Source organism: Podarcis cretensis (assembly GCF_951804945.1).
Source record: "Podarcis cretensis genome assembly, chromosome: 4".
Taxonomy (NCBI): Eukaryota; Metazoa; Chordata; class Lepidosauria; order Squamata; family Lacertidae; genus Podarcis; species Podarcis cretensis.
In genome coordinates, this window is record NC_137173.1 from 35,025,086 (window position 1) to 35,047,534 (window position 22,449).

General features: G+C 39.3%; 1 protein-coding gene across 2 annotated transcripts in view; it reads left to right on the forward strand.

Moving 5' to 3' along the window:
- The window catches only part of TBC1D23 (TBC1 domain family member 23), a 32,025-nt gene that overhangs the window by 6,455 nt on the left and 3,121 nt on the right, over window positions 1-22,449 (forward strand). The window contains exons 2-17 of one of the 2 annotated variants that reach the window (XM_079973702.1): window positions 711-822; window positions 2,550-2,655; window positions 3,714-3,918; window positions 4,246-4,369; window positions 5,235-5,359; window positions 5,460-5,506; window positions 6,535-6,638; window positions 8,913-9,035; window positions 10,690-10,782; window positions 12,733-12,903; window positions 13,456-13,498; window positions 13,814-13,923; window positions 14,941-15,083; window positions 15,846-15,890; window positions 18,438-18,526; window positions 21,617-21,752. In XM_079973702.1, the coding sequence (XP_079829828.1) occupies window positions 711-822; window positions 2,550-2,655; window positions 3,714-3,918; window positions 4,246-4,369; window positions 5,235-5,359; window positions 5,460-5,506; window positions 6,535-6,638; window positions 8,913-9,035; window positions 10,690-10,782; window positions 12,733-12,903; window positions 13,456-13,498; window positions 13,814-13,923; window positions 14,941-15,083; window positions 15,846-15,890; window positions 18,438-18,526; window positions 21,617-21,752 (1,776 nt within the window). The remainder of the gene's footprint in view (window positions 1-710; window positions 823-2,549; window positions 2,656-3,713; window positions 3,919-4,245; window positions 4,370-5,234; window positions 5,360-5,459; window positions 5,507-6,534; window positions 6,639-8,912; window positions 9,036-10,689; window positions 10,783-12,732; window positions 12,904-13,455; window positions 13,499-13,813; window positions 13,924-14,940; window positions 15,084-15,845; window positions 15,891-18,437; window positions 18,527-21,616; window positions 21,753-22,449) is intronic. The other variant, XM_079973703.1, reaches the window with a different exon arrangement.

Below are 22,449 nucleotides of genomic sequence, written 5' to 3' on the forward strand. Positions count from 1 at the left end.
AGCCTGGGTTGACTGACATGGGGCAGAGAAATGAGGTAGTTGGCTTCTACCAGCCTAGTTACATGCTTAACTCTGGATCAAACCAGTTAAGATTTGTGCCATAAATATTTCAGTGTTTCTTTAATCTCTTTCCACCACCCCTTTTGGCACATACCCACAAGGCAGATTATTAAAATATAATCTAAAGCATGTCTCATTTTCAGAAGGATGAATATAATATCTAAGGTGCTTCATTTCAAATGAGATGGAACTTGAATCATGCATACTTCTATTTATAGGCAAATTACCTCTTCTCACTCTGCTTGCCTGCCTTGCCTATACTTTGCCAACCCTAACCCTTCCCCCAATACTTGACCAAACCCTGTCTCCATCCCTTTACACCTCACCCATCACCTCACCTATCCCCTCACAGCTGGTACCAAGCCCCTCTTCTGAGGGGGAAGGCACTTCACAGAACAGCTTGCTAAACCACTGTGTGATACATCTCTGCATCTCTCCCCCCCCCATTAAGCAACGAGTGCTCACTTCATATTGGTTTTAAGTACATCAGGGGTGTGGGGGTGTTTTTAACTGGGTTTGTTTAAGCTTTGTGGGAAATATTTTGCACGTCACTTTGGGGTAATAAGAAATAATAATTAAGCCTATACTAAGAGATGAACATGTTGAGGTGCTTTAAATTCACTTAATCTTACTTAATATAACTTTTCCAGGGAGAATGACCTTGCAGAAGCTCTAGAAGAAGGTGGTTGTGATCTTGAAACAGTCCGAAACATAATTCAAGGGAGACCTTTGCCTGATGACCTAAGAGCCAAGGTCTGGAAGGTAAGGCCTTTTTTTGAGAGGTAGTAATTTGTCTTGAGTTCTTGGTCTCTTTCAAAAGAGACAGGAACCACTTAGAGGGGGCCCTTCACCTCATAAATGTTATCATTATAAAGCTAACAGTCTCAGTTGTATTTTGGTTCATACTTGGTGTGTGTATGTGTTTTAAAATCCAATAATTGCTTCTTTTTTACAAGAAAGCTCAACAATAAAAGTTAACTTTATGGCATCCTTTGTTTTAAGCATCCACATTTCATGTTGTAAATGCAAAATGAAGTATCCTCCAGCATCTTTTTCACGGCCTCACTGCACATAATAAGCAAAAGTGTTCAGTGGTATGATAATGGCCATGTCACAGATGGAGAAGTCACTTCAGAGGGTGCTGTTCGACGGGGAGAAGCATCGCAGGAACAGGACATTTGTTCCTTTCCCAGCTTGCAGTTTCTTGATTGCTTCCTCAAAAGGCATTTCAGGGGGGTCCCAAATGCATGTTTGAAAGGACAAACATCTCTTGAATCCTACAGGGAGGGAAAGTAGCTGGGAAAATGTGCCTGAAGCAGAGAAATAGCCATTTGGGAAAGGGTCCGGCATCTGATTCCCCCATTTTTTTCTCAGGCCCCAGTCACCCCTGTCCTGAAATGGTCTTTTTTGTTTCAAAAAGGGAATTGGGGTACTGTTACATGTTTCTGAAAATAACAGAGCAGGGAAGCTTCAGGCTCAGGAGTCAAATTCATCCCTCCAACCAAGCCTCTCTATCAGGCCCACCCCTCACTTAACACCACAGGGAAATATTTGTTTCATTTTTGTATTATAAACAGATACAGAAACAGTTTGACAGTCCAGTAGGCTGGAATTTGTTCTTTAACTGACAATACCTCTTGCTTGTCCGGGTGAAGGCATGTCTGGCTAGTTACTCCACAATTAGCCTTTGTACTACTGTACAAAGGTAAAAGTGACATTTGTTTCTCTGCCCGATTTTGCTTCTGGCCTTGCCTGCTTCTGGCATGTGGCCCTCAGAAGGTTGCCCGGAAGAGAATATGGCCCTCGGGCATAAGAAGTTTCCACATCTCTAGTTTATAGTGTGTAGCCAGGCCCTTAATTTGACCAGAACAAGTAGGATGTGAGCTTTGGCTATTTAGGTGCACAGAATAACATTGTTCTAGATTCAGGTAGGTAGCCATGTTGGTTTGACACAGTGTATGTATATATATATATATATATATATATATATATATATATATATGTGTGTGTGTGTGTGTGTGTGTGTGTGTATACACACACATAGACACACACATATAAATATATATATACACACACACATATGTATGTATTGTCCAGTATCACCTTAGAGATCAAGTAAGTTTGTTCTGGGTATAAGCTTTCATGTATCTGAAGAAGTGTGCATGCACACAAAAGCTTATACCCAGAACAAACTTACTTGGTTTCTAAGGTGCTACAGAATAACATTGTTTCATGGTTTTTTGCATTAATAGAATAAATAACCACCAAGTCTGATCTAGAATGGTTACTTTGTATTAAACATAAACGTTAAGGAAGTTTATTATTCAAGAATGCTGAAAGTTACAAAGAGATAATTTTAAAAGCTTCCTACATTTGCATTTAAAAATGTTTTTCTTGAATAATTTTAAATAATTCAGGTTTAAGAATTGTATCTTGTGTAGATTGAAACATACTGAAGGTTTTCCACCCTCTCTTGTATGTGTTTTTAGATTGCACTGAATGTTGCAGGTAAAGGAGACAGTTTGGCATCATGGGATGGCTGTCTAGATCTGCCGGAACAGACACTGATTCACAAAGATTGTCAAGAACTGGTTGGTAAGTCTGAAATAAGATTAAATTGCTGGGCTGAAACCCTTCTGAACACTTTATTCTCTCCATAAGAATTACCTTCCTGTCTTGTCTAAGACCTTCCTGTCCTATCTAAGACCTGTGGAGTGCAACTCAGAATTACTTCAGTAAAGTCTAGCTGAAATATCTTGGTAGCCTTGTCAGCCTCTTTTATGGATTATTTCTGAAAAGTATATTAATGCCGTCATTATCTTAATGACCCTGCTAATACATTTTATTTCGTGCAGTAATCAGATGGCTAAATGTGGACCGTGCTACCATACCAGGATTGGCGGGCTTTCTCTAGATGTCTTCATTTTCCTAGCCCTTTAAAAATATTGGCCTTTTAAAATATTGTTGTTGCTTATTATTTTATTTAACTTGTTTTTGTCCTGAGAGTGTTATTTTTACAAAAAGGCCGGGGTATAAATCATATGTGTCTGTCTGTCTGTCTGTCTCAATGAATAAAAGCCATTATCACTTAGATAAATGTTTACTTATCAGCAGTTGCTTTTTGTAGAACTGAAAAAAGCAGCCTCTGTCCCTAAAAAAGGTGAATGAATGAATTCTGCAGTCACTCACCTTGCATTATAACAATTATAACAATTATAACAATTATAACAATTATAACATTATAACAATTATAACAATGAGACAGAACCCAAAGGGCCATTCATGAGCTTCCACAGGTACACTGAGGCTTTCCAGCTCTTCTTTTGCGTCCACATCCATAAAAAAAAATACTCCTTAATGTTGTCACATATTATGGAGGATTATCAGATGCAATTTTAGAGGTGCAGTTAGAAGGGGAAAGTAGCAGAGTGGGTGTATCAGCAGTATTGGTGCACTCAAGGGACTTATTAGATCTTGGTTGCCTTGTTGTGTTGGTACAGCACTATAGCAGCTGTGTATGAAGTGCCCTCTCTTGCTCTCTATGACATTCCCGGTTTCTGAGAGTGATCCCAGCATGATAGGTACCACCAGTGAATCAAGTGATAAATGACACATTTTCAGCATGGTTTTGTTTGATATTTGTCTGTTTTCAGATCAGCTGTCAGTGCCAGAGGAGGAGAAGTCAGTATTACTTTTGGATATTGAATCTGTGATTACCTTCTATTGTAAATCTCGTAATGTCAAATACAGTTCTAGCCTTAGTTGGACATATCTACTTAAGCCATTGGTGCATCTTCGACTTCCACGAAGTGACTTATACAACTGCTTCTATGCTATCATGAATAAGTACATCCCCAGGTAAAGAAAAAATATATTCATGGGCACTCTAGTTTTAAATGTTGTTTGCCGTCTTCCCCAAAAACCCACCCACTCTTTTCCTGGACAGAGGCTTTGCTAGCTGTTTTCAAAGAAGGGAATAATTTTCTGTTGTGGATTGATAGACGGTGTTTTCCATTGTCATGTGTGTATGAAACAAAGTTACAAACTGAGCCTGATATTTTTATTGTCACAGGTGTCTATGACTTCAGTTTTAATGCTCTGTTCATTTTGTTTAAGAATAGAAAGTTGTGTGCAATAAGAATAATTGTGCTTCTGTTTCATGAGCACTCTTGCTATTCTTTTTAGGGACTGCTTCCTGAAAGGGAGACCATTTCATCTCTTCCGGCTGCTCCTCCAATACCATGAGCCAGAGCTGTGCTCTTTTCTTGACACCAAAAAGATGACCCCAGACTCATATGCACTCAGCTGGGTAATAAAGTGAAAGTAGGGAAACATAATGAAAAGCATACTTCTGTAGTAATTTTTAAAAGTATCATTTGCTAAATAAGGAAGCTTAAACAAACAAAAAAGGCATGTATAATCTGTGAGGGGACCTTATTGTATTAAATTTAGCTGCTAGGCATTATAATATTCTGATGTCCACTTAGCAGATAGGGCACAAATGTGTCTCTAAAAATGAATCACATGCTCAAAGATTGGCATTTTAATAAGCAAAGCAGTAACTGTAAACACTTATGGTACATTATTATTATTGTAATAGCCAAACAAATTGAGGTTCCTCTTTGTTGCAAAATCCTAGTCTTCTGACAGAATTGTAATTCCCAAGAAGACTAGGGTGATTATTTGTAATGTAGAAGCTACACTGTGTTCACTTTAGACACACACTACTATGCATCTGCTATTTCCAAATATTTGGTTGCAGAGTTTTACTGGCATTCAGATTTTTGCTAAGGAAGCCTCAGTGGTGTTTGGGAAGCTATGACACTGCAATATATTTAAAACTGACCAGGATTCACAGGAAATGTGTAAAACTGCCTTTTAATACAAACATAGCTGAAGTTTTAGGATACGTGCAACATGATTCTGTGCAAGTTTACTTTGAAGTAAGTCCCAAGTTTACTTTGAATTAAGTTCAGCGATACTTTCTCCAAGATAGGTGTGTGTAGCCTTAGTCCTTACTCTTATTAGAAGAGTCCCTTGAAATCATGGGGACTTACTTCTAAGTACGTGGAATCATAGAACTGTAGAATTGAAATGCACCCCAGGTAGTTTGTGAACATAATGATGCTACTACAAACATGCTTGACTTTCCATTCATTCCTTCAATTTTCCAGCTTGGATGCCTGTTTTCAAGCTACTGTTCTCATGAAGTCACTCGTGCAATATGGGACGGATACCTACAACTAGCAGATCCATTCTTCATTTATTTCCTAATGCTTATCATCCTTGTTAATGCAAAGTGAGTATATAGTTAATACACAGCAACAAATTAGTTGGCCACTTACACTTGTCTCTACTTTGTGTGCTTACGCCTTATCTCCGCTTTTGCCTCTTTCCAGAGAATTCATCTTAGCACCAGAGTCAGATGACAAAGAAGATGTCATGAGTAAGTCCTGCCATTCTAATGCTGCTACAGCTGCAGAAAAAAATAAATCCTTAGGCACTATATTGCTAAGGTTAGGTGCTTGGAAACCCCATTGATATGGAAGAATTAAGCTGGCCCTTAACTTTCACCTATTAAAAGAGTTGGTTCTTAAAAAGATGAGCCTAGTTCTTTTGGGGCCAGATCAGATGCAAAGCTAAACTATGGTTTAGCATTATGTGAAGAAGGCTACAGCAGCTTTGAGCATCCACACCATCTCCCCTCTCCTCCTGCAAGGTTATTAAAAAAAAAACCTAATAAAAGTTCCTTCTAGATGTTTTGAACTTCAGATTGCAGTGTGGCATAATATACAGGGCAGGTTTGTGTGCTCCCCCTGCCTACTTTGTCAGTTCTGCCGTACTCAGATGAACCTATATTTGACTTGGTTCGCTGTTCGCTATCATTAATGGCTCCTTGCACACCTGTATTTATCTGGAGAATCTGAAATATTCTTCTGTGGATCTACAAGATGGCAGATTTCTCTTTTTAAAAATGTAGAACAGTTGTTTGTGAAGGCAGCAGACAAATGAGACCTCTTCTCATTGAGTGTTTGAAATTTTGCACACCAGCAAAATTTGTGGTTTGGATGTTGGGGAAGTATGTGGCTTTGTACAGGATTTAAGGGATGCACTGCTCTGTCATTTCTGACTTTGGTGGACAAATGGAAATGAACATTGTCATGGTTGCTCAGGCAGCCAGGATGTGCTCCTTTATTACCATGGGACTTGTGAGTCTCCTCCCACACCTATGACACGTGCCATTTGTGATGAAGCTGACTGCCATAGAAGTAGTGAAATAGAAAATATTTGAGCTCTTTAACCTAAAAGTGTTTGAGTGTCTAAAAGAGGTTCAGCTGCAAACATGTTGGCCTGAGTAATTCTTCTGGTTTTTAAAAAAATAAAAATAAAATACATTTTACTTCTGGCAAACACAAATTTTAATGTTTTGTTTTTAAATGCTCCAAACCCTAATTTCCCTGTTCTATGTTTCAGAATTCCTAGAAAAATCCCCTGCCAGTTTGGAAGTAGAAGATATAGAGGACCTTTTCTCCTTGGCACAGTATTATTGTAGCAAAACTCCAGCTTCCTTCAGAAAGGTAATTGACAAGCACTTAGGATGTTTCCCAAAGGGTATTCTGCATGGCAGCATCACATCAGAATCAAGCAAGGGCTCCCAGGCCTGATTTTATGATGTGTAAAGTGGTGAGCCTGAGACAACTGAACAGTTTGGGTTATATATTCTCTATCAAAAAAGTCTAGATCAAATATGGGTGCCTATCTTGTGCTGCAGTGCCTCTTTTTTTTCCTTTTTCTTTTTTAGCTTATGTTTTTATTGGCCCAAATGTTACTTTGAGCATCACAGAAGGCTGAGACTACAACCCAGCTTCTCTGTATGCAGGTGTAAGGATACACAGGCAACTTACATGACAGGTGATGGCATAGCAAATTTCCTTGTCTCCTTCCCATTGGCTCTTAAACCTCAAGCACCTTGCCCACCAGGAACAGGAGGAAACAGAACATGTGGTGGTGAATAAGTTTATTGCTCCCCTGAGAGTGAAAAGCTGGTTGCCTGGTTAAGGTTTGGGTCCACAGAATATATTGGATTTGCCTTCTCCCACTTCCCTGCCTTCCTCATCATATGCCTTTGCAGCAGCTGCCATTTAGGGAAGAAGAGGAAAACTACCTCGCGTATCTTTTCCTCCCTTTGCTTGCATTCAGAGTCACTGCATAGTGCCTGCCACAGATGACATGCAAATTTATAGGGTGAACTATGTAAAGGGTAGATATTAGAAGCTTGCATTGTCGTATTAATTTTTTGTTCATTCACTGAGTCATTCCAATAATAATAATTCCAAGCCTTCGGTCTCACGTGTCGCCTCAGCTTTATATACAGTACAATGTTCCCAGAAGTGATTTCAGGATACTTTCCTACTGCTTAGCCGGTTGCAACAAATTTGGTTTGGACCTTGGCACTTAATCAAGCCCGGCCTTTCTGGGGATGCAGCTTTTTCTTTTTGAAACAGTAGCTGCGAAACCATTTTGGATACTACAGCAGTTTATCACTGTTTGGAACAAGTCCTGGAGCGGCTTGTGCCAACATTCAAATGGCTTTGAAAAGCATTGATTTTCAGTTATGTAAGTTGGCACTCATTCCAAAACAGCATTATTCAAGTATGCTTCATTCAGTTTCGTGTCGCAGGAGCAAAATGCAGTTGAACATTATATTATTTTCCACTTGCTACACACTTCTGGGGGTAGAAATGCTGTCTTAAGGCTCGGGGATATAATATGATCACATTTTATTCTATATTTTTGATGGCATTATTTTTAACTCTGTCATAATATTATTGTAAACCAGCTTTTTGGGGGGTGAATGTAGACAGGAATCTGAATAGAAATCAGAAAATAAATTGGACTTTGTATAGTTAGGGGTTCATTCCTTTCATTTTATTTCCATAATTGGCTAATAAATAATAAAATATTTCCTACAATTCTTTTCCAAAATAAAACCCTTGGGATGATTATCTACAAAAGCAGATAATGGAAATGTTCATGGTTACATATGCAGATCAGTTTAAAGACTGAATTGCTGGCATGTTCTTTTTGACTTTCAGTAGGCTTGTGAAATCCTGAGCCTGTTTTAGAATACTGGGTTTCCTGAGCCACAAATCAGATGCATGATGAAGAGTTTTTCCCATCATAATTCAAAAAAGTAAAAGCCACCACTGCTATATGAATGCTATACTATCAAAGAAGCAAGTGTGATATGAGCTTTGAGTACATCTACTCTGTGCCTAGTATAGAACATATACTACCATTTTCATGGCAGTAGCTGGAAAAACTCTCTGTAGTGCTTGCTGATCTTGGAATATTGTTTGACAAAGGCTGATGCAAAATCTACTTGCCAGGAACAGGGAAGTGCCACAGTATCTCTGCCTATGCTGGTGGGTATGAGGGGGGAGAGAGGGTCATGCTTTAGGCTTTAGTGGATCATACCTATTACCTGTCTATGGAGACACAGGAATGTGTTTCCAAAAATGTAACCAATAAACCATGTGTATCAGCTGTTGGACATGAATTTTGAGGGGTATTTTGACACACTGATCAGGAGGAAGAGCTTATGAGAGATCTTCTGTTTGACAAAATGAGAGCCAAAACAGCAATATGCACAGAGTCCCTGTAATAGTGTGAAATTGCACTTAAAGATGTGCATTTGCATCTCTTTTTGAACTCTTTCTGAATTGTGCGAGTACATAGTTGAGTTTTATGAGGGTCACAAATAGGACACCGCCTAGGTCTTGGTTTGGTGTCTTTATTTAGCACATAGCCTTAATGTTGGCCATAACTAGTGTTCTCTCTTACAATTACAGGACAACCACACTCTGTTTGGCAGCAGCTTGCTGGGTCTCAAAGACGACGATTCAGACTTGAGCCAAGCTTTGTGTTTAGCAGTTTCTGTATCAGAGATTCTTCAAGCTAATCAACTGCAAGGGGTCAGTAAGTCTGAAACTGTTTTCCCCTAAATGAAGATAAATGAAGGAAATAACTTAACGTAGCTATCAGAGTTTCTACCTCCTGGGAGCTCCAAAAACAGAGCTGTTTCCCTGGTCATTGGCTAGAGTCCAACAAATTGTTAAACTAGTTTCATAAGCCCAAGAGGAGTTAAGTATAGTTTTACTGGAAAGTACTTCTAAAGCTAGGGATAATTTCAAAAGGAGTATATGATATATCATCACACAGCAGTGTTTGTAGGTCTGTCTGCCTCTGTCTACTATTCAAAGGAACCCAGCCAATGATCCTGCCCTTCAGCACAGCTATAGAATAGCACAAGACAGTGGCTGTTTGTGTATGGATATGCTGTTTTATTTGTTTCAGACTTGTTGCCTGCTAATTTCATTGAGTCCTACTAGTGTGTGGGTGGAAAAAATTACTGTTTCCTTCTCATATTTTCCAAATAGCTATTGCTTTTCTACACTGCAGTGACATCCCCTTTATTTGTTGCCTTTTAAAGATTGCTACTTTATACGTCTCACACCCAAAGAATTCAAGGTGGCATATGCATAATTCTAGGGTAGTGCTGTGGTCTAAACCACTGAGCCTCTTGGGCTTGCCAATCAGAAGTGGTTCAAATCCCCATGACGGAGTGAGCCCCTGTTGCTCTGCCCCAGTTCCTGCCAACCTAGCAGTTCAAAAGCACACCAGTGCAAGTAGATAAATAGGTACCACTGTGGTGGGAAGGTAAACGGCATTTTTGTGCTCTCTGGCTTCTGTCATGGTGTTCTGTTGCACCAGAAGCGGTTTAGTCATGCTGGTCACATGACCTGGAAAGCTGTCTGCGGACAAACGCCGGCTCCTTCGGCCTGAAAGCGAGATGAGCGCCACAACCCCAGAGTTGCCTTTGACTGGACTTAACTGTCCAGGGATCCTTTACCTTTTACCTTATACATAGTTCTCTTCTTCCCCTGCCATTTTTCCCTCAAAACAACCTTTTAAGTTAGTTGCATAAAGTAATAGTGACCTCCCAAGGTCACGCAGTAAATTTCTGACCAAGTGGGAATTTGAGCCCAGTCACACTATTACTAATCTGATCTTCTGTTACAGTGGTTCTCAAACTCTTTTTCTCTGCGCCACACTTTCAGAATAAAAAATTTCTTGCACTACACCATTTTTTTTTACTAATAAGAAATACACGGGGGCGGGGGGGAGAGAAACAACTCCTAGCAGTGCTTGATAGATAACATGGAACACAACTTCTTTATAATACGATTCTGGGACATCCAGAAAGTATAAACAATGCAGTTGCATAAAAACATGAATCACTTGCAAAATAAATGAGCCTCTTACATGTGTACCTTAAGTATGTACAGTGGTACCTCGGGTTAAGAACTTAATTCGTTCCGGAGGTCTGTTCTTAACCTGAAACTGTTCTTAATCTGAGGTACCACTTTAGCTAATGGGGCCTCCCGCTGCCGCCACACCGCTGCTGTGCAATTTCTGTTCTCATCCTGAAGCAAAGTTCTTAACCTCAGGTACCATTTCTGGGTTAGCAGAGTCTATAACCTGAAGCGTCTGTAACCTGAAGTGTCTCTAACCTGAGGTACTACTATATACTTTTTGAACTAAATGAATAAAATGTTCTTATTTCAGGAAGGAGTAAGGTTCTTTGTGGTGGATTGTCGTCCTGCAGAACAGTACAATGCTGGCCATTTATCAACTGCCTTTCATTTAGATTCAGACTTGGTAAGCATACATTCTAGATGCTTAATATGCTTGCTTTTTCATTTCCTTACATTAAAAAAGAAGGGCGGAATCAAAGAGTGCTCAGAATCTTAGTTCTACGAATTCTTTTTTCAAGATGCCTGGTTTATACCACCAAACTGTAGAAGTGAGCTTCTTTCAAAGGATTTTGTTTGTAAACAGCTCCTCTAGTATTTAGAGTCTTCATGTCTCTTGCCTGAATATTTTCCTAAAATGCAATTTGTTTTAAAGGATAGACATGATCTCCACCAATTTTTAGTTCGCTGCTCAGGAATTCTAAGAAACAAGAAAAAATCAGTGCCATTTTGAAATGAGTACGTAGTTAAAATCAGTGCTGTTTTTGAAAGGTTCGACCCACCATTTTGATTCAAAATGGCAGCCAGTTGTATCCAAACACTGATGATCTCAGGAGCCATCATCAACATTTAGTTACAATATCTTAAGAAGTGTTCCAATGTATAGCAAGCAAATAACTTTCCTAAATACATAATAGATTTAACAGGCGATAACAATAAAGTAACAGTTACAGTAAAGTGATAATTATTCAGTTCCTAAATGAAATGATTTCCAGGGTGTTAACTGTGTTGCAGAACGACAGATGTTTCATTTGCTCATCCCGGTAAGCCAGACTTGGAACTGCTTTGTTGCTCCTTGGTCTTTTGCACTCCCATGCTGCACTGAACTGATCCAGGTTTTGGCTTAGTATGTCATCTAAATCCAAGCTGTATCTAAGCTCCATCCTTGCTAACCTCTTCAGAGCAAAGTGGCTGCAAAGCCCTCCTTAGTAGCTTACATGAGCCCCCATAAGGACTCATTATAGTACAAGTTGTTTAGTCCATGGTACTGAAATACAATGGAACCTCGGTTGTCAAATGCTTTGGAAGCTGAACAAATAGGAACCCAAACACCGACAACCCGGAAGTGAATGCTTCCATTTTTGAATGATTTTCGGAAGTCAAACAGCTTCCAAGGCGCGTTTCTCCATTTTTTCTCCATTTTTGCAATGGATTTTGCCGATTGGCAATTGCGCCTCGGTTGTTGAGCATTTTTGGTTGTCAAACGGTCTTCAGGAAAGGATTACGTTCGACAACCAAGTTCCACTGTATTAGCTTTTTGTCTATGGCATACTTAATGTGTTAATCTTGAAGTGCCACAACACAGTTCGCACACTTTCAATGATACAATGTTTACTTACGAAACATCACTCTTGTATTCTGCTCCTTACGTGGAAGTAAAACACAAATTGTGGGAGTGAAAGTGGCACAATCAACTCGCAAGTGGGAAGTAGAAGTCCTCTGTGACTTTTTGCAGCTTTGAGGTGCCTTCCTCCACTTCTTCACAACTTCGATGGCTGATAGTAGTAGATGGTGATGAGGATATTTGCAGTAACCCTTTAAAAACACTATTTGCTTCCCTGAAGAGATGCCTTAGTAAATGTTCACACACCTGGTTCCCTTACTTCTTTGCCTTCAAGTCAAGGACTCAAATAAACTTCGTAAAATTACCCGCCTTTATTTTTGTTTTAAATGGTGTTGGAAGGGTATGGACATTTCTGCTTTTGATTTATGAGGTCCATTTTGGCCATGTTTTAGACTCTACGTTCTTTTTTTATAATTTTATTTTTTACCAACCACCAAAACACAAACAGTGAAACCCCCAGGCAGCTGATACATTGGGTATACAATATTCAGTTATATACATATTCAGTAATATTCAATAATAACATATGTTCTAAGAACCTTTGCACAGTTAAATTTTCCTAAACACAGGCTAGTCTATATAGAAAAATGTGATACATGCACTACTTATAAAACTAATTAAATCAGACTGCAGATGCTCTTGGTGTCTTAATGCTTAAATATACCCATTTGTTTTAGAGTGATTTTTAGTCTCTTTTCAGTCTGTGCATGTGTTCTTTGATTTTCTTCACAGATGCTCCAGAACCCATCGGAATTTGCTCAGTCTGTGAAGTCTTTGTTAGAAGCACAGAAACAGTCTATTGAATCTGGTTCAATAGCTGGTGGAGAGCATCTTTGTTTTATGGGAAGTGGCCGGGAGGAAGAGGATATGTATATGAACATGGTACTGGCACACTTTTTACAGGTACATCTAAAATATTAGAATGTGTTGTATTTAAACATAGTGGGTGCTACCCAGCTAAATAATGCTAAGAGTAGAGTAGAGTAAAGTGATTTTTTCAGCTACTTCCCCTTCATCCTACAACCCCCCCCCTTGCTTATGCCCCCCCCCCCAGTCCTGCTCCAGAGTGTTTAGGGACCCTATGGAACAGAATGAAAGGCTGTCCCGGAGTTGCAAAGGAAGGAGAAATTCATGAAAAATAGTCCCCATTTTCCTCCACTGAAAGCCTCCACTGAGTCAAAGACCTTTCTGCAAATGAAAGCAGAAATAGATTCTATTCAAGGAGAATAATAGATCCGAGCCATTATCTTAATTTTATAACAGAGAATATTCACCTGTGAACTCCTATATATGAAAGTTCTTAGACCAGAGTGCTCAAAGTCTTCTAACCATATTCCAATGAAATGCCAAATACAGCTAGTCTAAGCATGCTTGGCCTGTTTCATGTTTCTGCTTACCTTGTGAAGAACAGCAATTTTAGTATTCCCAGAGTGATTTACAATCTTCTTATTGCAGAAAAATAAAGAATATGTAAGCATTGCCAAAGGAGGATTCATGGGTAAGATTTACATTTAGTCACATCAGTTTTTATCTTTTCAAATGTCTTTTCCACTAGTTAAATGAACTAGTTTGCAGTTTGCATCCTTATCAAGGTGCTGGGCTCTACCTAGCGCAGCACATTTCCTTTTTCTTGCTGCCAGACTCGAATTCTGATCTTAGTTAATCCATTTTAATTTCTTTATATGTGTGTGTATGTGTGTGTGACTGCCTGCCTGCCTGTGTACTTTGGTTTAATGGTGCCTGTTTTGTTACAAGGACAAAACAGAATGCATAGTGCTATACAACACAAAATATGTAATGTCCTTTCTCACAGCACTGCAACAGCACTTAGCAGACATTAATGTGGAAGGACCAGAAAGTGGATATGGCCATTGGATTGCTAGTACTTCATACTCAAAAAGTAGTCTTAACTCCTTAGTTGACGTGAGTATACTTCTTATATCAAATTGTGTAGCTGTGGATTGGACTGGTTTTCGTGCAGAATTCATCCCCTGCAACCTGTCTTCAAAGACATTTACTTCCAGGCTTTTGCAGCTCAAGCTATATTACTTAAACCAAGAATGTCACAAGAGACCAGTTGAATCAGTCCAGAGGGCCATTTTGTTGAGCATCCTGTTCTTTCAGTGGCCAGCCAGAGGCCTATGGGAAGCCTGCAAGCAACACATGAGTGCAAGAGCACTCTCTGCTTGCAATTCCCAGCAGCTGGTATTTGGGGACATGTTGCCTCCAACAATAGAGGTAGAGCCATTGTGGCTGTCTTTATCTGTTCTTAGGCACCAGGCAAAGACTATCTCTTTACCTGAGCTTAAGGGTGGCATTGAGACGCGGGTGGCACTGTGGGTTTAACCACAGAGCCTAGGACTTGCCGATCAGAAAGTCGGCGGTTCGAATCCCCGCAATGGGGTGAGCTCCTGTTGCTCGGTCCCTGCTCCTGCCAACTTAGCAGTTCAAAAGCATGTCAAAGTGCAAGTAGATAAATAGGTACCACTCCGGCGGGAACGTAAATGGCGTTTTCATGTGCTGCTCTGATTCGCCAGAAGCAGCTTAGTCATGCTGGCCACATGACCCGGAAGCTGTACGCGAGATGAGTGCCGCAACCCCAGAGTCGGTCACCTTTAAGAGTGGCATTGTGGCCTCTTTTAGTGGATTGGGATGTGCACGGTCTGCCTTCCATCTGTATAGCTGTGTTTTTAGATTTTTATTAGTTGGTTTTAATATACGTAAGTCACTTTGGATCTGTGAGAAAAGTGACTATTATAGCCATCTGACTCTGATTGGTCAAGAAGTGAAGCAAACATAGCTACCCCCCCAAAAAAACAACCTTATCCTAGATTGTCCCTTTAACTATCTCACATCTCCATCTTTGAGATAAATATGACAATAGCCTTCATGCAGATTACTTATGTACAGATCAAATAACTGCAAAAAATTCTTTTCCAGGGCGATTCTCCAAATGGTTCAAATGATGGGAAGGGTGTCAAGTCCTTGGTCAACAAGATGACAGAAGCTTTCAAGACGAGATCTGTGAATGTGAAAGAAAAAGTTATTAGTTTTATTGAAAATACATCAACTCCAGTTGATAGGTGAGTTATTTTGGTCTGACTGCTTTTAGTGATTATTGGCTGAAGTCATGCATGCTTACTTGGAAGTTAGTCATATTGATCTCGGTGGGACTAACTTTTGAGTAAATGCATAGGATGCGGAGGATTCATAGAAACTTTATTCCCTCAAAATGTCTGTAACAAGCACCATCACCTGATTGTTCACCATTTTAGAGCTCCATTGTTTTTGTGTAAACAATTTTGGTGCCCTTAAAAGTTATTTAACCTCTCTCTGAACAGTTTGAGTGTGGACACTGGACAACTAAAAGATTCTCACATTTAACTAATGCCTCTCTCGTTATGTCTTGCTATTGGGAAAGTAGATTCTGGGTTTAATAACTTGACCTTGTAAAAATTGGTAAAATAAAAGAACTTTAGGGATTTTAGCCAACCGATTAATCTTGATCTCTTTCTTTGAACTCAGGATTATGTTATCCACCATTCCTCGTACTCCAAAATAGCTTTGTGCACATTTAGCCATAACTGAAACATTACTACTTCTGTGGAAGAGTAGCAGATCTTACTAACAGCTCCTGAAATCCATGAAATAGTATTTAATGTATGGATAATACAGCTCTTTTCTTTCTTTCTTTTTTTAAATGCTCATTGAAAAAGACTTTTTCCATATTTTCTCATACTCCCTTCTGCTTGATACTCTACTGCCAAGTAAGAAGAAATAAATCAGATACTCTTTCTTATAGATTTTAATTACTTTGTTCTGTCCTCTGCCCCAATTTGCTATAGAGTTTCTTTCAATCTTTCCTGGCCTGAGACAGCAAGTTTGCAGCGGTAAGCCATTGTATTGAACCATCTGAGTAAAACTGCCTTTGTCCTTTTTTCGCATGACTTCACAATGTTTGTAAGCATTGGTTACACTGACAATCTCTCTCAGATTATTTTAACATCAAGCTATCAAAGCATTTCAAGTGTTGTCTTGGAAACTAGAGAGAGAGAAAGAAGCTGTATACACAGTACTTGTTCATATTCATTTTGTTGTTTGTTCTGGAACATCTTTCCCCTTTTCCATATCATGAACCACACCGATTACTTCTTTTTCAAGCTTTTAAACATCATTGCCATGTTCAGACAATCATATCTCTTCTTAAACTGTGGTAATCCTTTTTCCTGCAGACAGAGCCCCTTTGCTCCTCAGCAGCATACAGCATTCAAACCAGGAGGTTTTACTAACCATAGTTTCCTGTTACAATTGAAATGGGAAACCATGGATTCCAGTTTGTTTGTTTGTTTATTTATTTTATATGCTGCTCGTCATCGGAATAGCACAAGGCAGTTTATAACCTTGTTTTGGAACAAGCTGGTTACGAAGCTAGCAACCATAGTTGCCTTTGAAAGGGGGTCTTTAGATGGAATTTGATTTTTCCCTCCTGCACCTGTGTCAGCATACAGAAAGCAGATCTTTGAAGATCAGCTAAATTCATATCAACCTGAATTTTAACAGAGCAGTAGTGTTACATTATACCCACATTCAAAATTAAAAAGTTGTGTTTTTATTATCATTTTTATTTATGTGCAAATTTTATCTGAAATAAAACAAAACTAAACCATTAACATATTTTAAACATCTAACCAACTACTATTAAAACAACACCAATTTAAAATATTGCTTAAAACTATTATTTGCAACAGAGAGTTGCCATTGAACCACATTATCAAATTCTCAACAAGCAAGATTTCCATAAGAAGTATATTGGCAAAGGAGACAGTTATTAATATCAGTTTATGAACACATATCTTTAAAAATGCTCCTTACATTTCAACAAAGCATAGCACAGCTTTTCTGGAAGTGCATTCCAGAGGCGTAAGGAAATTTCCAAAAGGCTTTGTCCCTTCCTGCCACCAACCTAAATTTCCCCAGGTAGCACCACCTGGAAGCAACTCTATCTGAAGATCTTTGTGGAGTAGGTTCATACAGGAGCAGGTGAAAGTTTAAAGAGGTAAATTACCTTTTTAGAGAATTGGTGTTTCTTCTTTGGAGGCTTTATTCAGAAGAAATAATGTGGTGTTTACAACTTAACAAACCCTGGTCCACAATTTTGCAATGTGTTTATACTTAATAACAGCAACATTACCTTAGTATGTTTTGGTGCCACTAAACAGCAAAGTCTTGACCAGAGGAGGCATGCTTTGAGAATGGAAACATTAAGGCAACCAGAAATGTATGCTCAAGATGGTGCTATGCAAATATAACACTTAACCGTAGTTGGTTTTCCCCAAACATAGTTTCAACTAAACTAAACTAAAGTTGTATCATCCCCATACCCGCCTGTCACACTGCCCATTTCATGTGTACATTGTCAGTGTTACTGATGCTTATTGTCTTAAGTTACTAATGAGCACTCCCGACTTTGCTTTATTTGGGTAGCGCATTTGTTTGCTTCCCCCTTTAACAATTTTCTCTTCCCAAGTAGTATCCATTTTTAATACCTTCGAGTCCTAGAAAGCAAAAGCCGTAAAATATGCCTTCAGGAACAGAGTGAGACCTCTTTCTCTCCACCCCACCCCTTTAACAGCAATTGAATTTAAATTTCAACAGCAGTGTGTAAATATGAGCATCAACATTTTCTCTCTCTCAAAAACAGAATGTAGAAAGGTTTCAAAGGAAACATTCAGCCACTGTAATTGTTAGGAAATGTGTGACAAGTTGGAAACATGTGCCTCTTTATTGAGTCATGCTCAGTATCTATGCCAAGTAATATTTTTAGAAAGTCAACAAAAGATAAATGGGCAAGATACTAGCAGCAGCAGGGGGAAACTGAATATAGGGAATGCCATCGTTTATGCCAGCTGAGGCTGTTGTATTGTTCCATAAGAAGGTATCTTCAGAGATTATTTTAAAGACTCTCAACTTTCCAACCTACCAAAGCTGTGGTGTGTGTGTGTGTGTGTGTGTGTGTGTGTGTGAAATAGTTGCCCAATAGCGCAACTCAGTATTAGGAGAGAGCCTTAAAGATGCTTCTGACTTCTGACATAGATTATTTGACCTGCTAGAGAGAGCTGTGTTCGCTGCAGTTTAATGAGAAGGCAGTTTCACCATTTTCTCCAAAATGGACCACACCACTATAATACAACTCAGCCCTTGTTGTCTGCTTTCACTAATCCAGCGTGGCTCGTTTGGCCACTCTCTGCTTTTTTCTCACTGCCAGCTGTCTTCATCTGGAATCCTTTGGCTGCACATACAGGTTCACGTCTTTTGCCGTTGCATGCTGCTATGGGATATATCATGGTGTCGTCCTTTTTTTCCAGTTTCTTTTTTCTTTCTTAACACGTAGGATTTTTCTCTCCCACCCCCACCCTATAATCTTCCCTTGTCGACAGACATGTGAGCAGCAGTGACCGAGTGGGGAAACCTTACCGAGGCGTGAAACCAGTTTTCAGCATTGGAGATGAAGAAGAGTATGATACTGGTATGGTAGAGAATGCTTCTATCTGAAATCAAGTATAAACAAATTCCACGTGAAGGGGGAAGGAATGCTCCCTTGGAGGAGGAAAAGCCCGAGGATTTTGGGTCCCATTTCAGACTGACTGCACAGAAACCCATTCCTTCCCCCTTCACATGTCCCGTCTTGCAAGCCATTAGATGTATTACCAAAGAGGTGTTTTAACCAATGCCTGAACTTACTCTGGGATCTGTTGAGTTAAATGCACTTGTCACTTTACTAAAGCAGTCAATATGTTTTGTTTAGCATGCTTCTAACCTTAGGAGGCGGGTGGCGCTGTGGGTTAAACCACAGGTTGGTGGTTCAAATCCCCGTGACGGGGTGAGCTCCTGTTGCTCGGTCCCTGATCCTGCCAACCTAGTAGTTCGAAAGCACATCAAAGTGCAAGTAGATAAATAGGTACCACTCTGGCGGGAAGGTAAACGGCGTTTCCGTGCACTGCTCTGGTTCGCCAGAAGCGGCTTAGTCATGCTGGCCACATGACCCAGAAGCTGTACGCTGGCTCCCTCGGCCAATAAAGCAAGATGAGTGCCGCAACCCCAGAGTTGGCCACGACTGGACCTAATGGTCAGGGGTCCCTTTACCTTTAACCTTAGGACAATAAGGTTGCAGGGGGGAGTTTGTTGAGGGCATCAGTCACGTGCCCTGAGAATTCTAGGACATCTCCTGATTTAATGCAGGACGCCAACTAGACCTTTAATATTGCCTCATGTGAAGTGAGGCTACAACCTACCAGAATCACACAAGAGACCCCTGCAGAGAGGAGACAATAGAGAAGCCTATCTGCCATTACTGATCTTCTCACTGACAACCACCCAATAATATTTCATTTCAGTTTTAATTTGTATACCACCTTTCTTGATCAGTACACACAAGGCAGTTTGCAAGCTGAAGAAACAACAAAATAAGACTGCAAAGATCACACCACACCCAATAACAATCTGATCCTCTACAAAAAGTCACAATAAAAACATAACTGTAAAATAAACAACTTGAATCAAATAAAGCAATATTCAATAATTCTTTAGAATAGAATAGTAAAGTTAAATGTCAGCTGATAATAATTAAACAGTATACAGTTTTAACAGTTACAATAAAGAATTAGTAAACTACAATCAACAGAAATAACGGCAAGTTACAATGCATAAAATACCACAAAACATACAAAACCATGTAAAAGGGTCAGATAGAGAAACATGCTTCCTAAATTGAGAATCCATCAGGGGCCCAGGGAAATCAGGATTTTTATTACTGGCTGTGGGGTAATTGCTCAAGGCCTCCCACAGGGAAAGGGCTGAATCAACCTTGACAAAAAGTGCATTCAAAATAGCAAAAAATGACATTGACATAAGAGCAATGAGACGAGGGGGTATTAGTTGGCCCTTTGGTGCTCTCAGGACATGGCTTTTGTGAATGAAAAAAAAAATCCATCTTTGTCCATTCCTGTAGTGAATTTGTGAGTCCAGCAATGAGAACATTTTGTTCGCAAAACAAAACATGTGACCTAAAATCACTTAGGAATGACAGCTGACTGGCCTCCCAATACTATATTTAGAGTTGCTTTTAGGATTGACCTGCACTCGTGCTGGAACTCTCAGTTGCATTGTTCAATACATTATTTAGGAAAATAAAGTGCAATATTTTATTTAGGACAAGTAGGACACAAAAATGGAATGGAAAAATCAGATAAGGAAATGGGATGATTCCATTCCTGTCTTCTAGTCAATCAATTTAAGGAGTGGTAAGACAGAAGAATTAGCAGACTTTGAACTTAACATCCTCTTGTGCAGATAATGCTGTGTTCTGAATTGTGAAGTCACTGTGTAAACTTTTGATCCATAATTGTGCATTCCTACTCAATGTCAGAATGAGTAAAATTCCCTCTTCCAACTAGGGAAGCATAACTTAATTAATAGTTCATATTACTTAATTAAAACAATTCAATTGCCCTGAGTTAATCAGGCAAGCATATTTTTTAATAGGTACATTTTTAAAAAAAGACAAGTGTTTTAAAAAACTGCGGGTGGCAAGTGCTACCTTCGAAGAGGCATTTTCTCGTCTCTTGTGTCTCTTCTGTGAATAACCTGCTGTGACTTGTGCATTGTCAAAAAAACAAACAAACATGCATCTTACTTTGGAAATGCTGTTATTATCCACATGCACTTTAATACACATTTATCAAGAGGGTGGTATCCAGTGGTGGCTGTCTGCTGGAGGAAGGGAATCCATCAGTGGAACAGGAAAGGAGACCTTTTTGGTTATCCCCCTCCCAAAAGAAAATCCTGCTCAACGGTGCTAGGGGTCTGCCTCCCTGTTCTGCTGATGAGTTTCCTTCTGGCAGAAGAGAATCACAATTGTATATCATCCTAATTTGCTTGATTCATATGATTAATACATTAAACCATGTTGCAGCTCTGCTCCTAACATGAACAATAACTTTCATAATAGCAAAATTATTAGGAAGCTTAAACCAAATAGGCAAGTAAGATTTGAGGTGAAATGACCTACTTTTGACACTGCAGCGTTAGTTATTAATTTTTGGAACTGCAACTGAACTGAAACTTTAGGCTTGGACAATACATCGTAACAAAAATGCAAAGAAAAGCATGAAAACGTGAGAATTCAGTTATGTGATAGATACAGGGTTAGATCCAGATTTTTGTCATGCCTAGAGTAGACCCAGCCAGTGGCGTAGCATGGGTTGTCAGCACCCGGGGCAAGGCAAGTAATTTGCGCCCCCTAACCCATGGATTTGCGCCCCCTAACCCGTGGATTTGCACCCCCTAACCCTAACCCCCAGATGTTGCGCCCGGTGCGGCCGGCCCCCCTGCACCCCCACGCTACGCCACTGGACCCAGCTGTCTAATCTAAAACGATCTAGCATAAAAAACAAGACACAGTTTTTAATAGCAGTGATGTACTGTATTCTTCATTTTAGAAATTTCAAATAATAATGTGAAAATCATTATTATTATTCAAAGGATCGGATAGGTAACATTTAAAAAGTGTTTATCTATGTTTTGTCCATGTGACATCACTCATTTCTTTTTTAAACAGATGAAATTGACAGCTCCTCAATGTCGGATGATGATCGAAAAGAGATCGTCAACATCCAGACTTGGATAAATAAACCAGACATAAAGTTTCATTTCCCCTGTAAAGAGGTGAAAGAAAATGGACACATGTTTCCAAGGTATTGTTGGATGGATAATTATAATCACCAATACTTATTATAAAAAGTACATAAATATCATAAGATAGATAGATAGATAGATAGATATTTGGTATTGTTGACTTCTATGTGTTAGAGAATTTTGTGGACTCACATAATCATCTTTTCTACTACAAGATGAATTTCTGTTTATCTCATGGTGAAGATCTGCATGATCTGGGAATGAGTTCAGTGTACAAACTCTTTAGTCCTAGACATATTTACCAGGAATTGAGTTCCATTGATCTCAGCGACACTCACGTCACAGTAAACATGCTTAAGATTGGCATCATGTCTAGTTTTCACCCTAATATTATAGCAGGCACCTGGTACTTGTGTGTGTTTAATTTGTTTGTATGACCTGGTGCTTCGTGGATTTTTCACTGCGAGTTCCCTTCAGAAAATATTTTCACAGTAGAGGTAATAGTTAAGAGGCTTCATCCCAAGAAACATTTCATCCAATGATAAGAAAAACAGTTTGAGAAATTCCAGTATCAACTGGATTAAAGCACTGTCATGTTCTGTTAGAGGAAAATCAGCATTTTAATTCTGAAATAAATATTTATAAGTGGTTACAAAGTCTTTTGAGGCATTTGCTTCAGGAAATGAATACTGTTGCTAATTTCCCCACCATGGTTTTTTCCATCTCTGGATTGTGTCCTATTCTCTTTATGTGTAA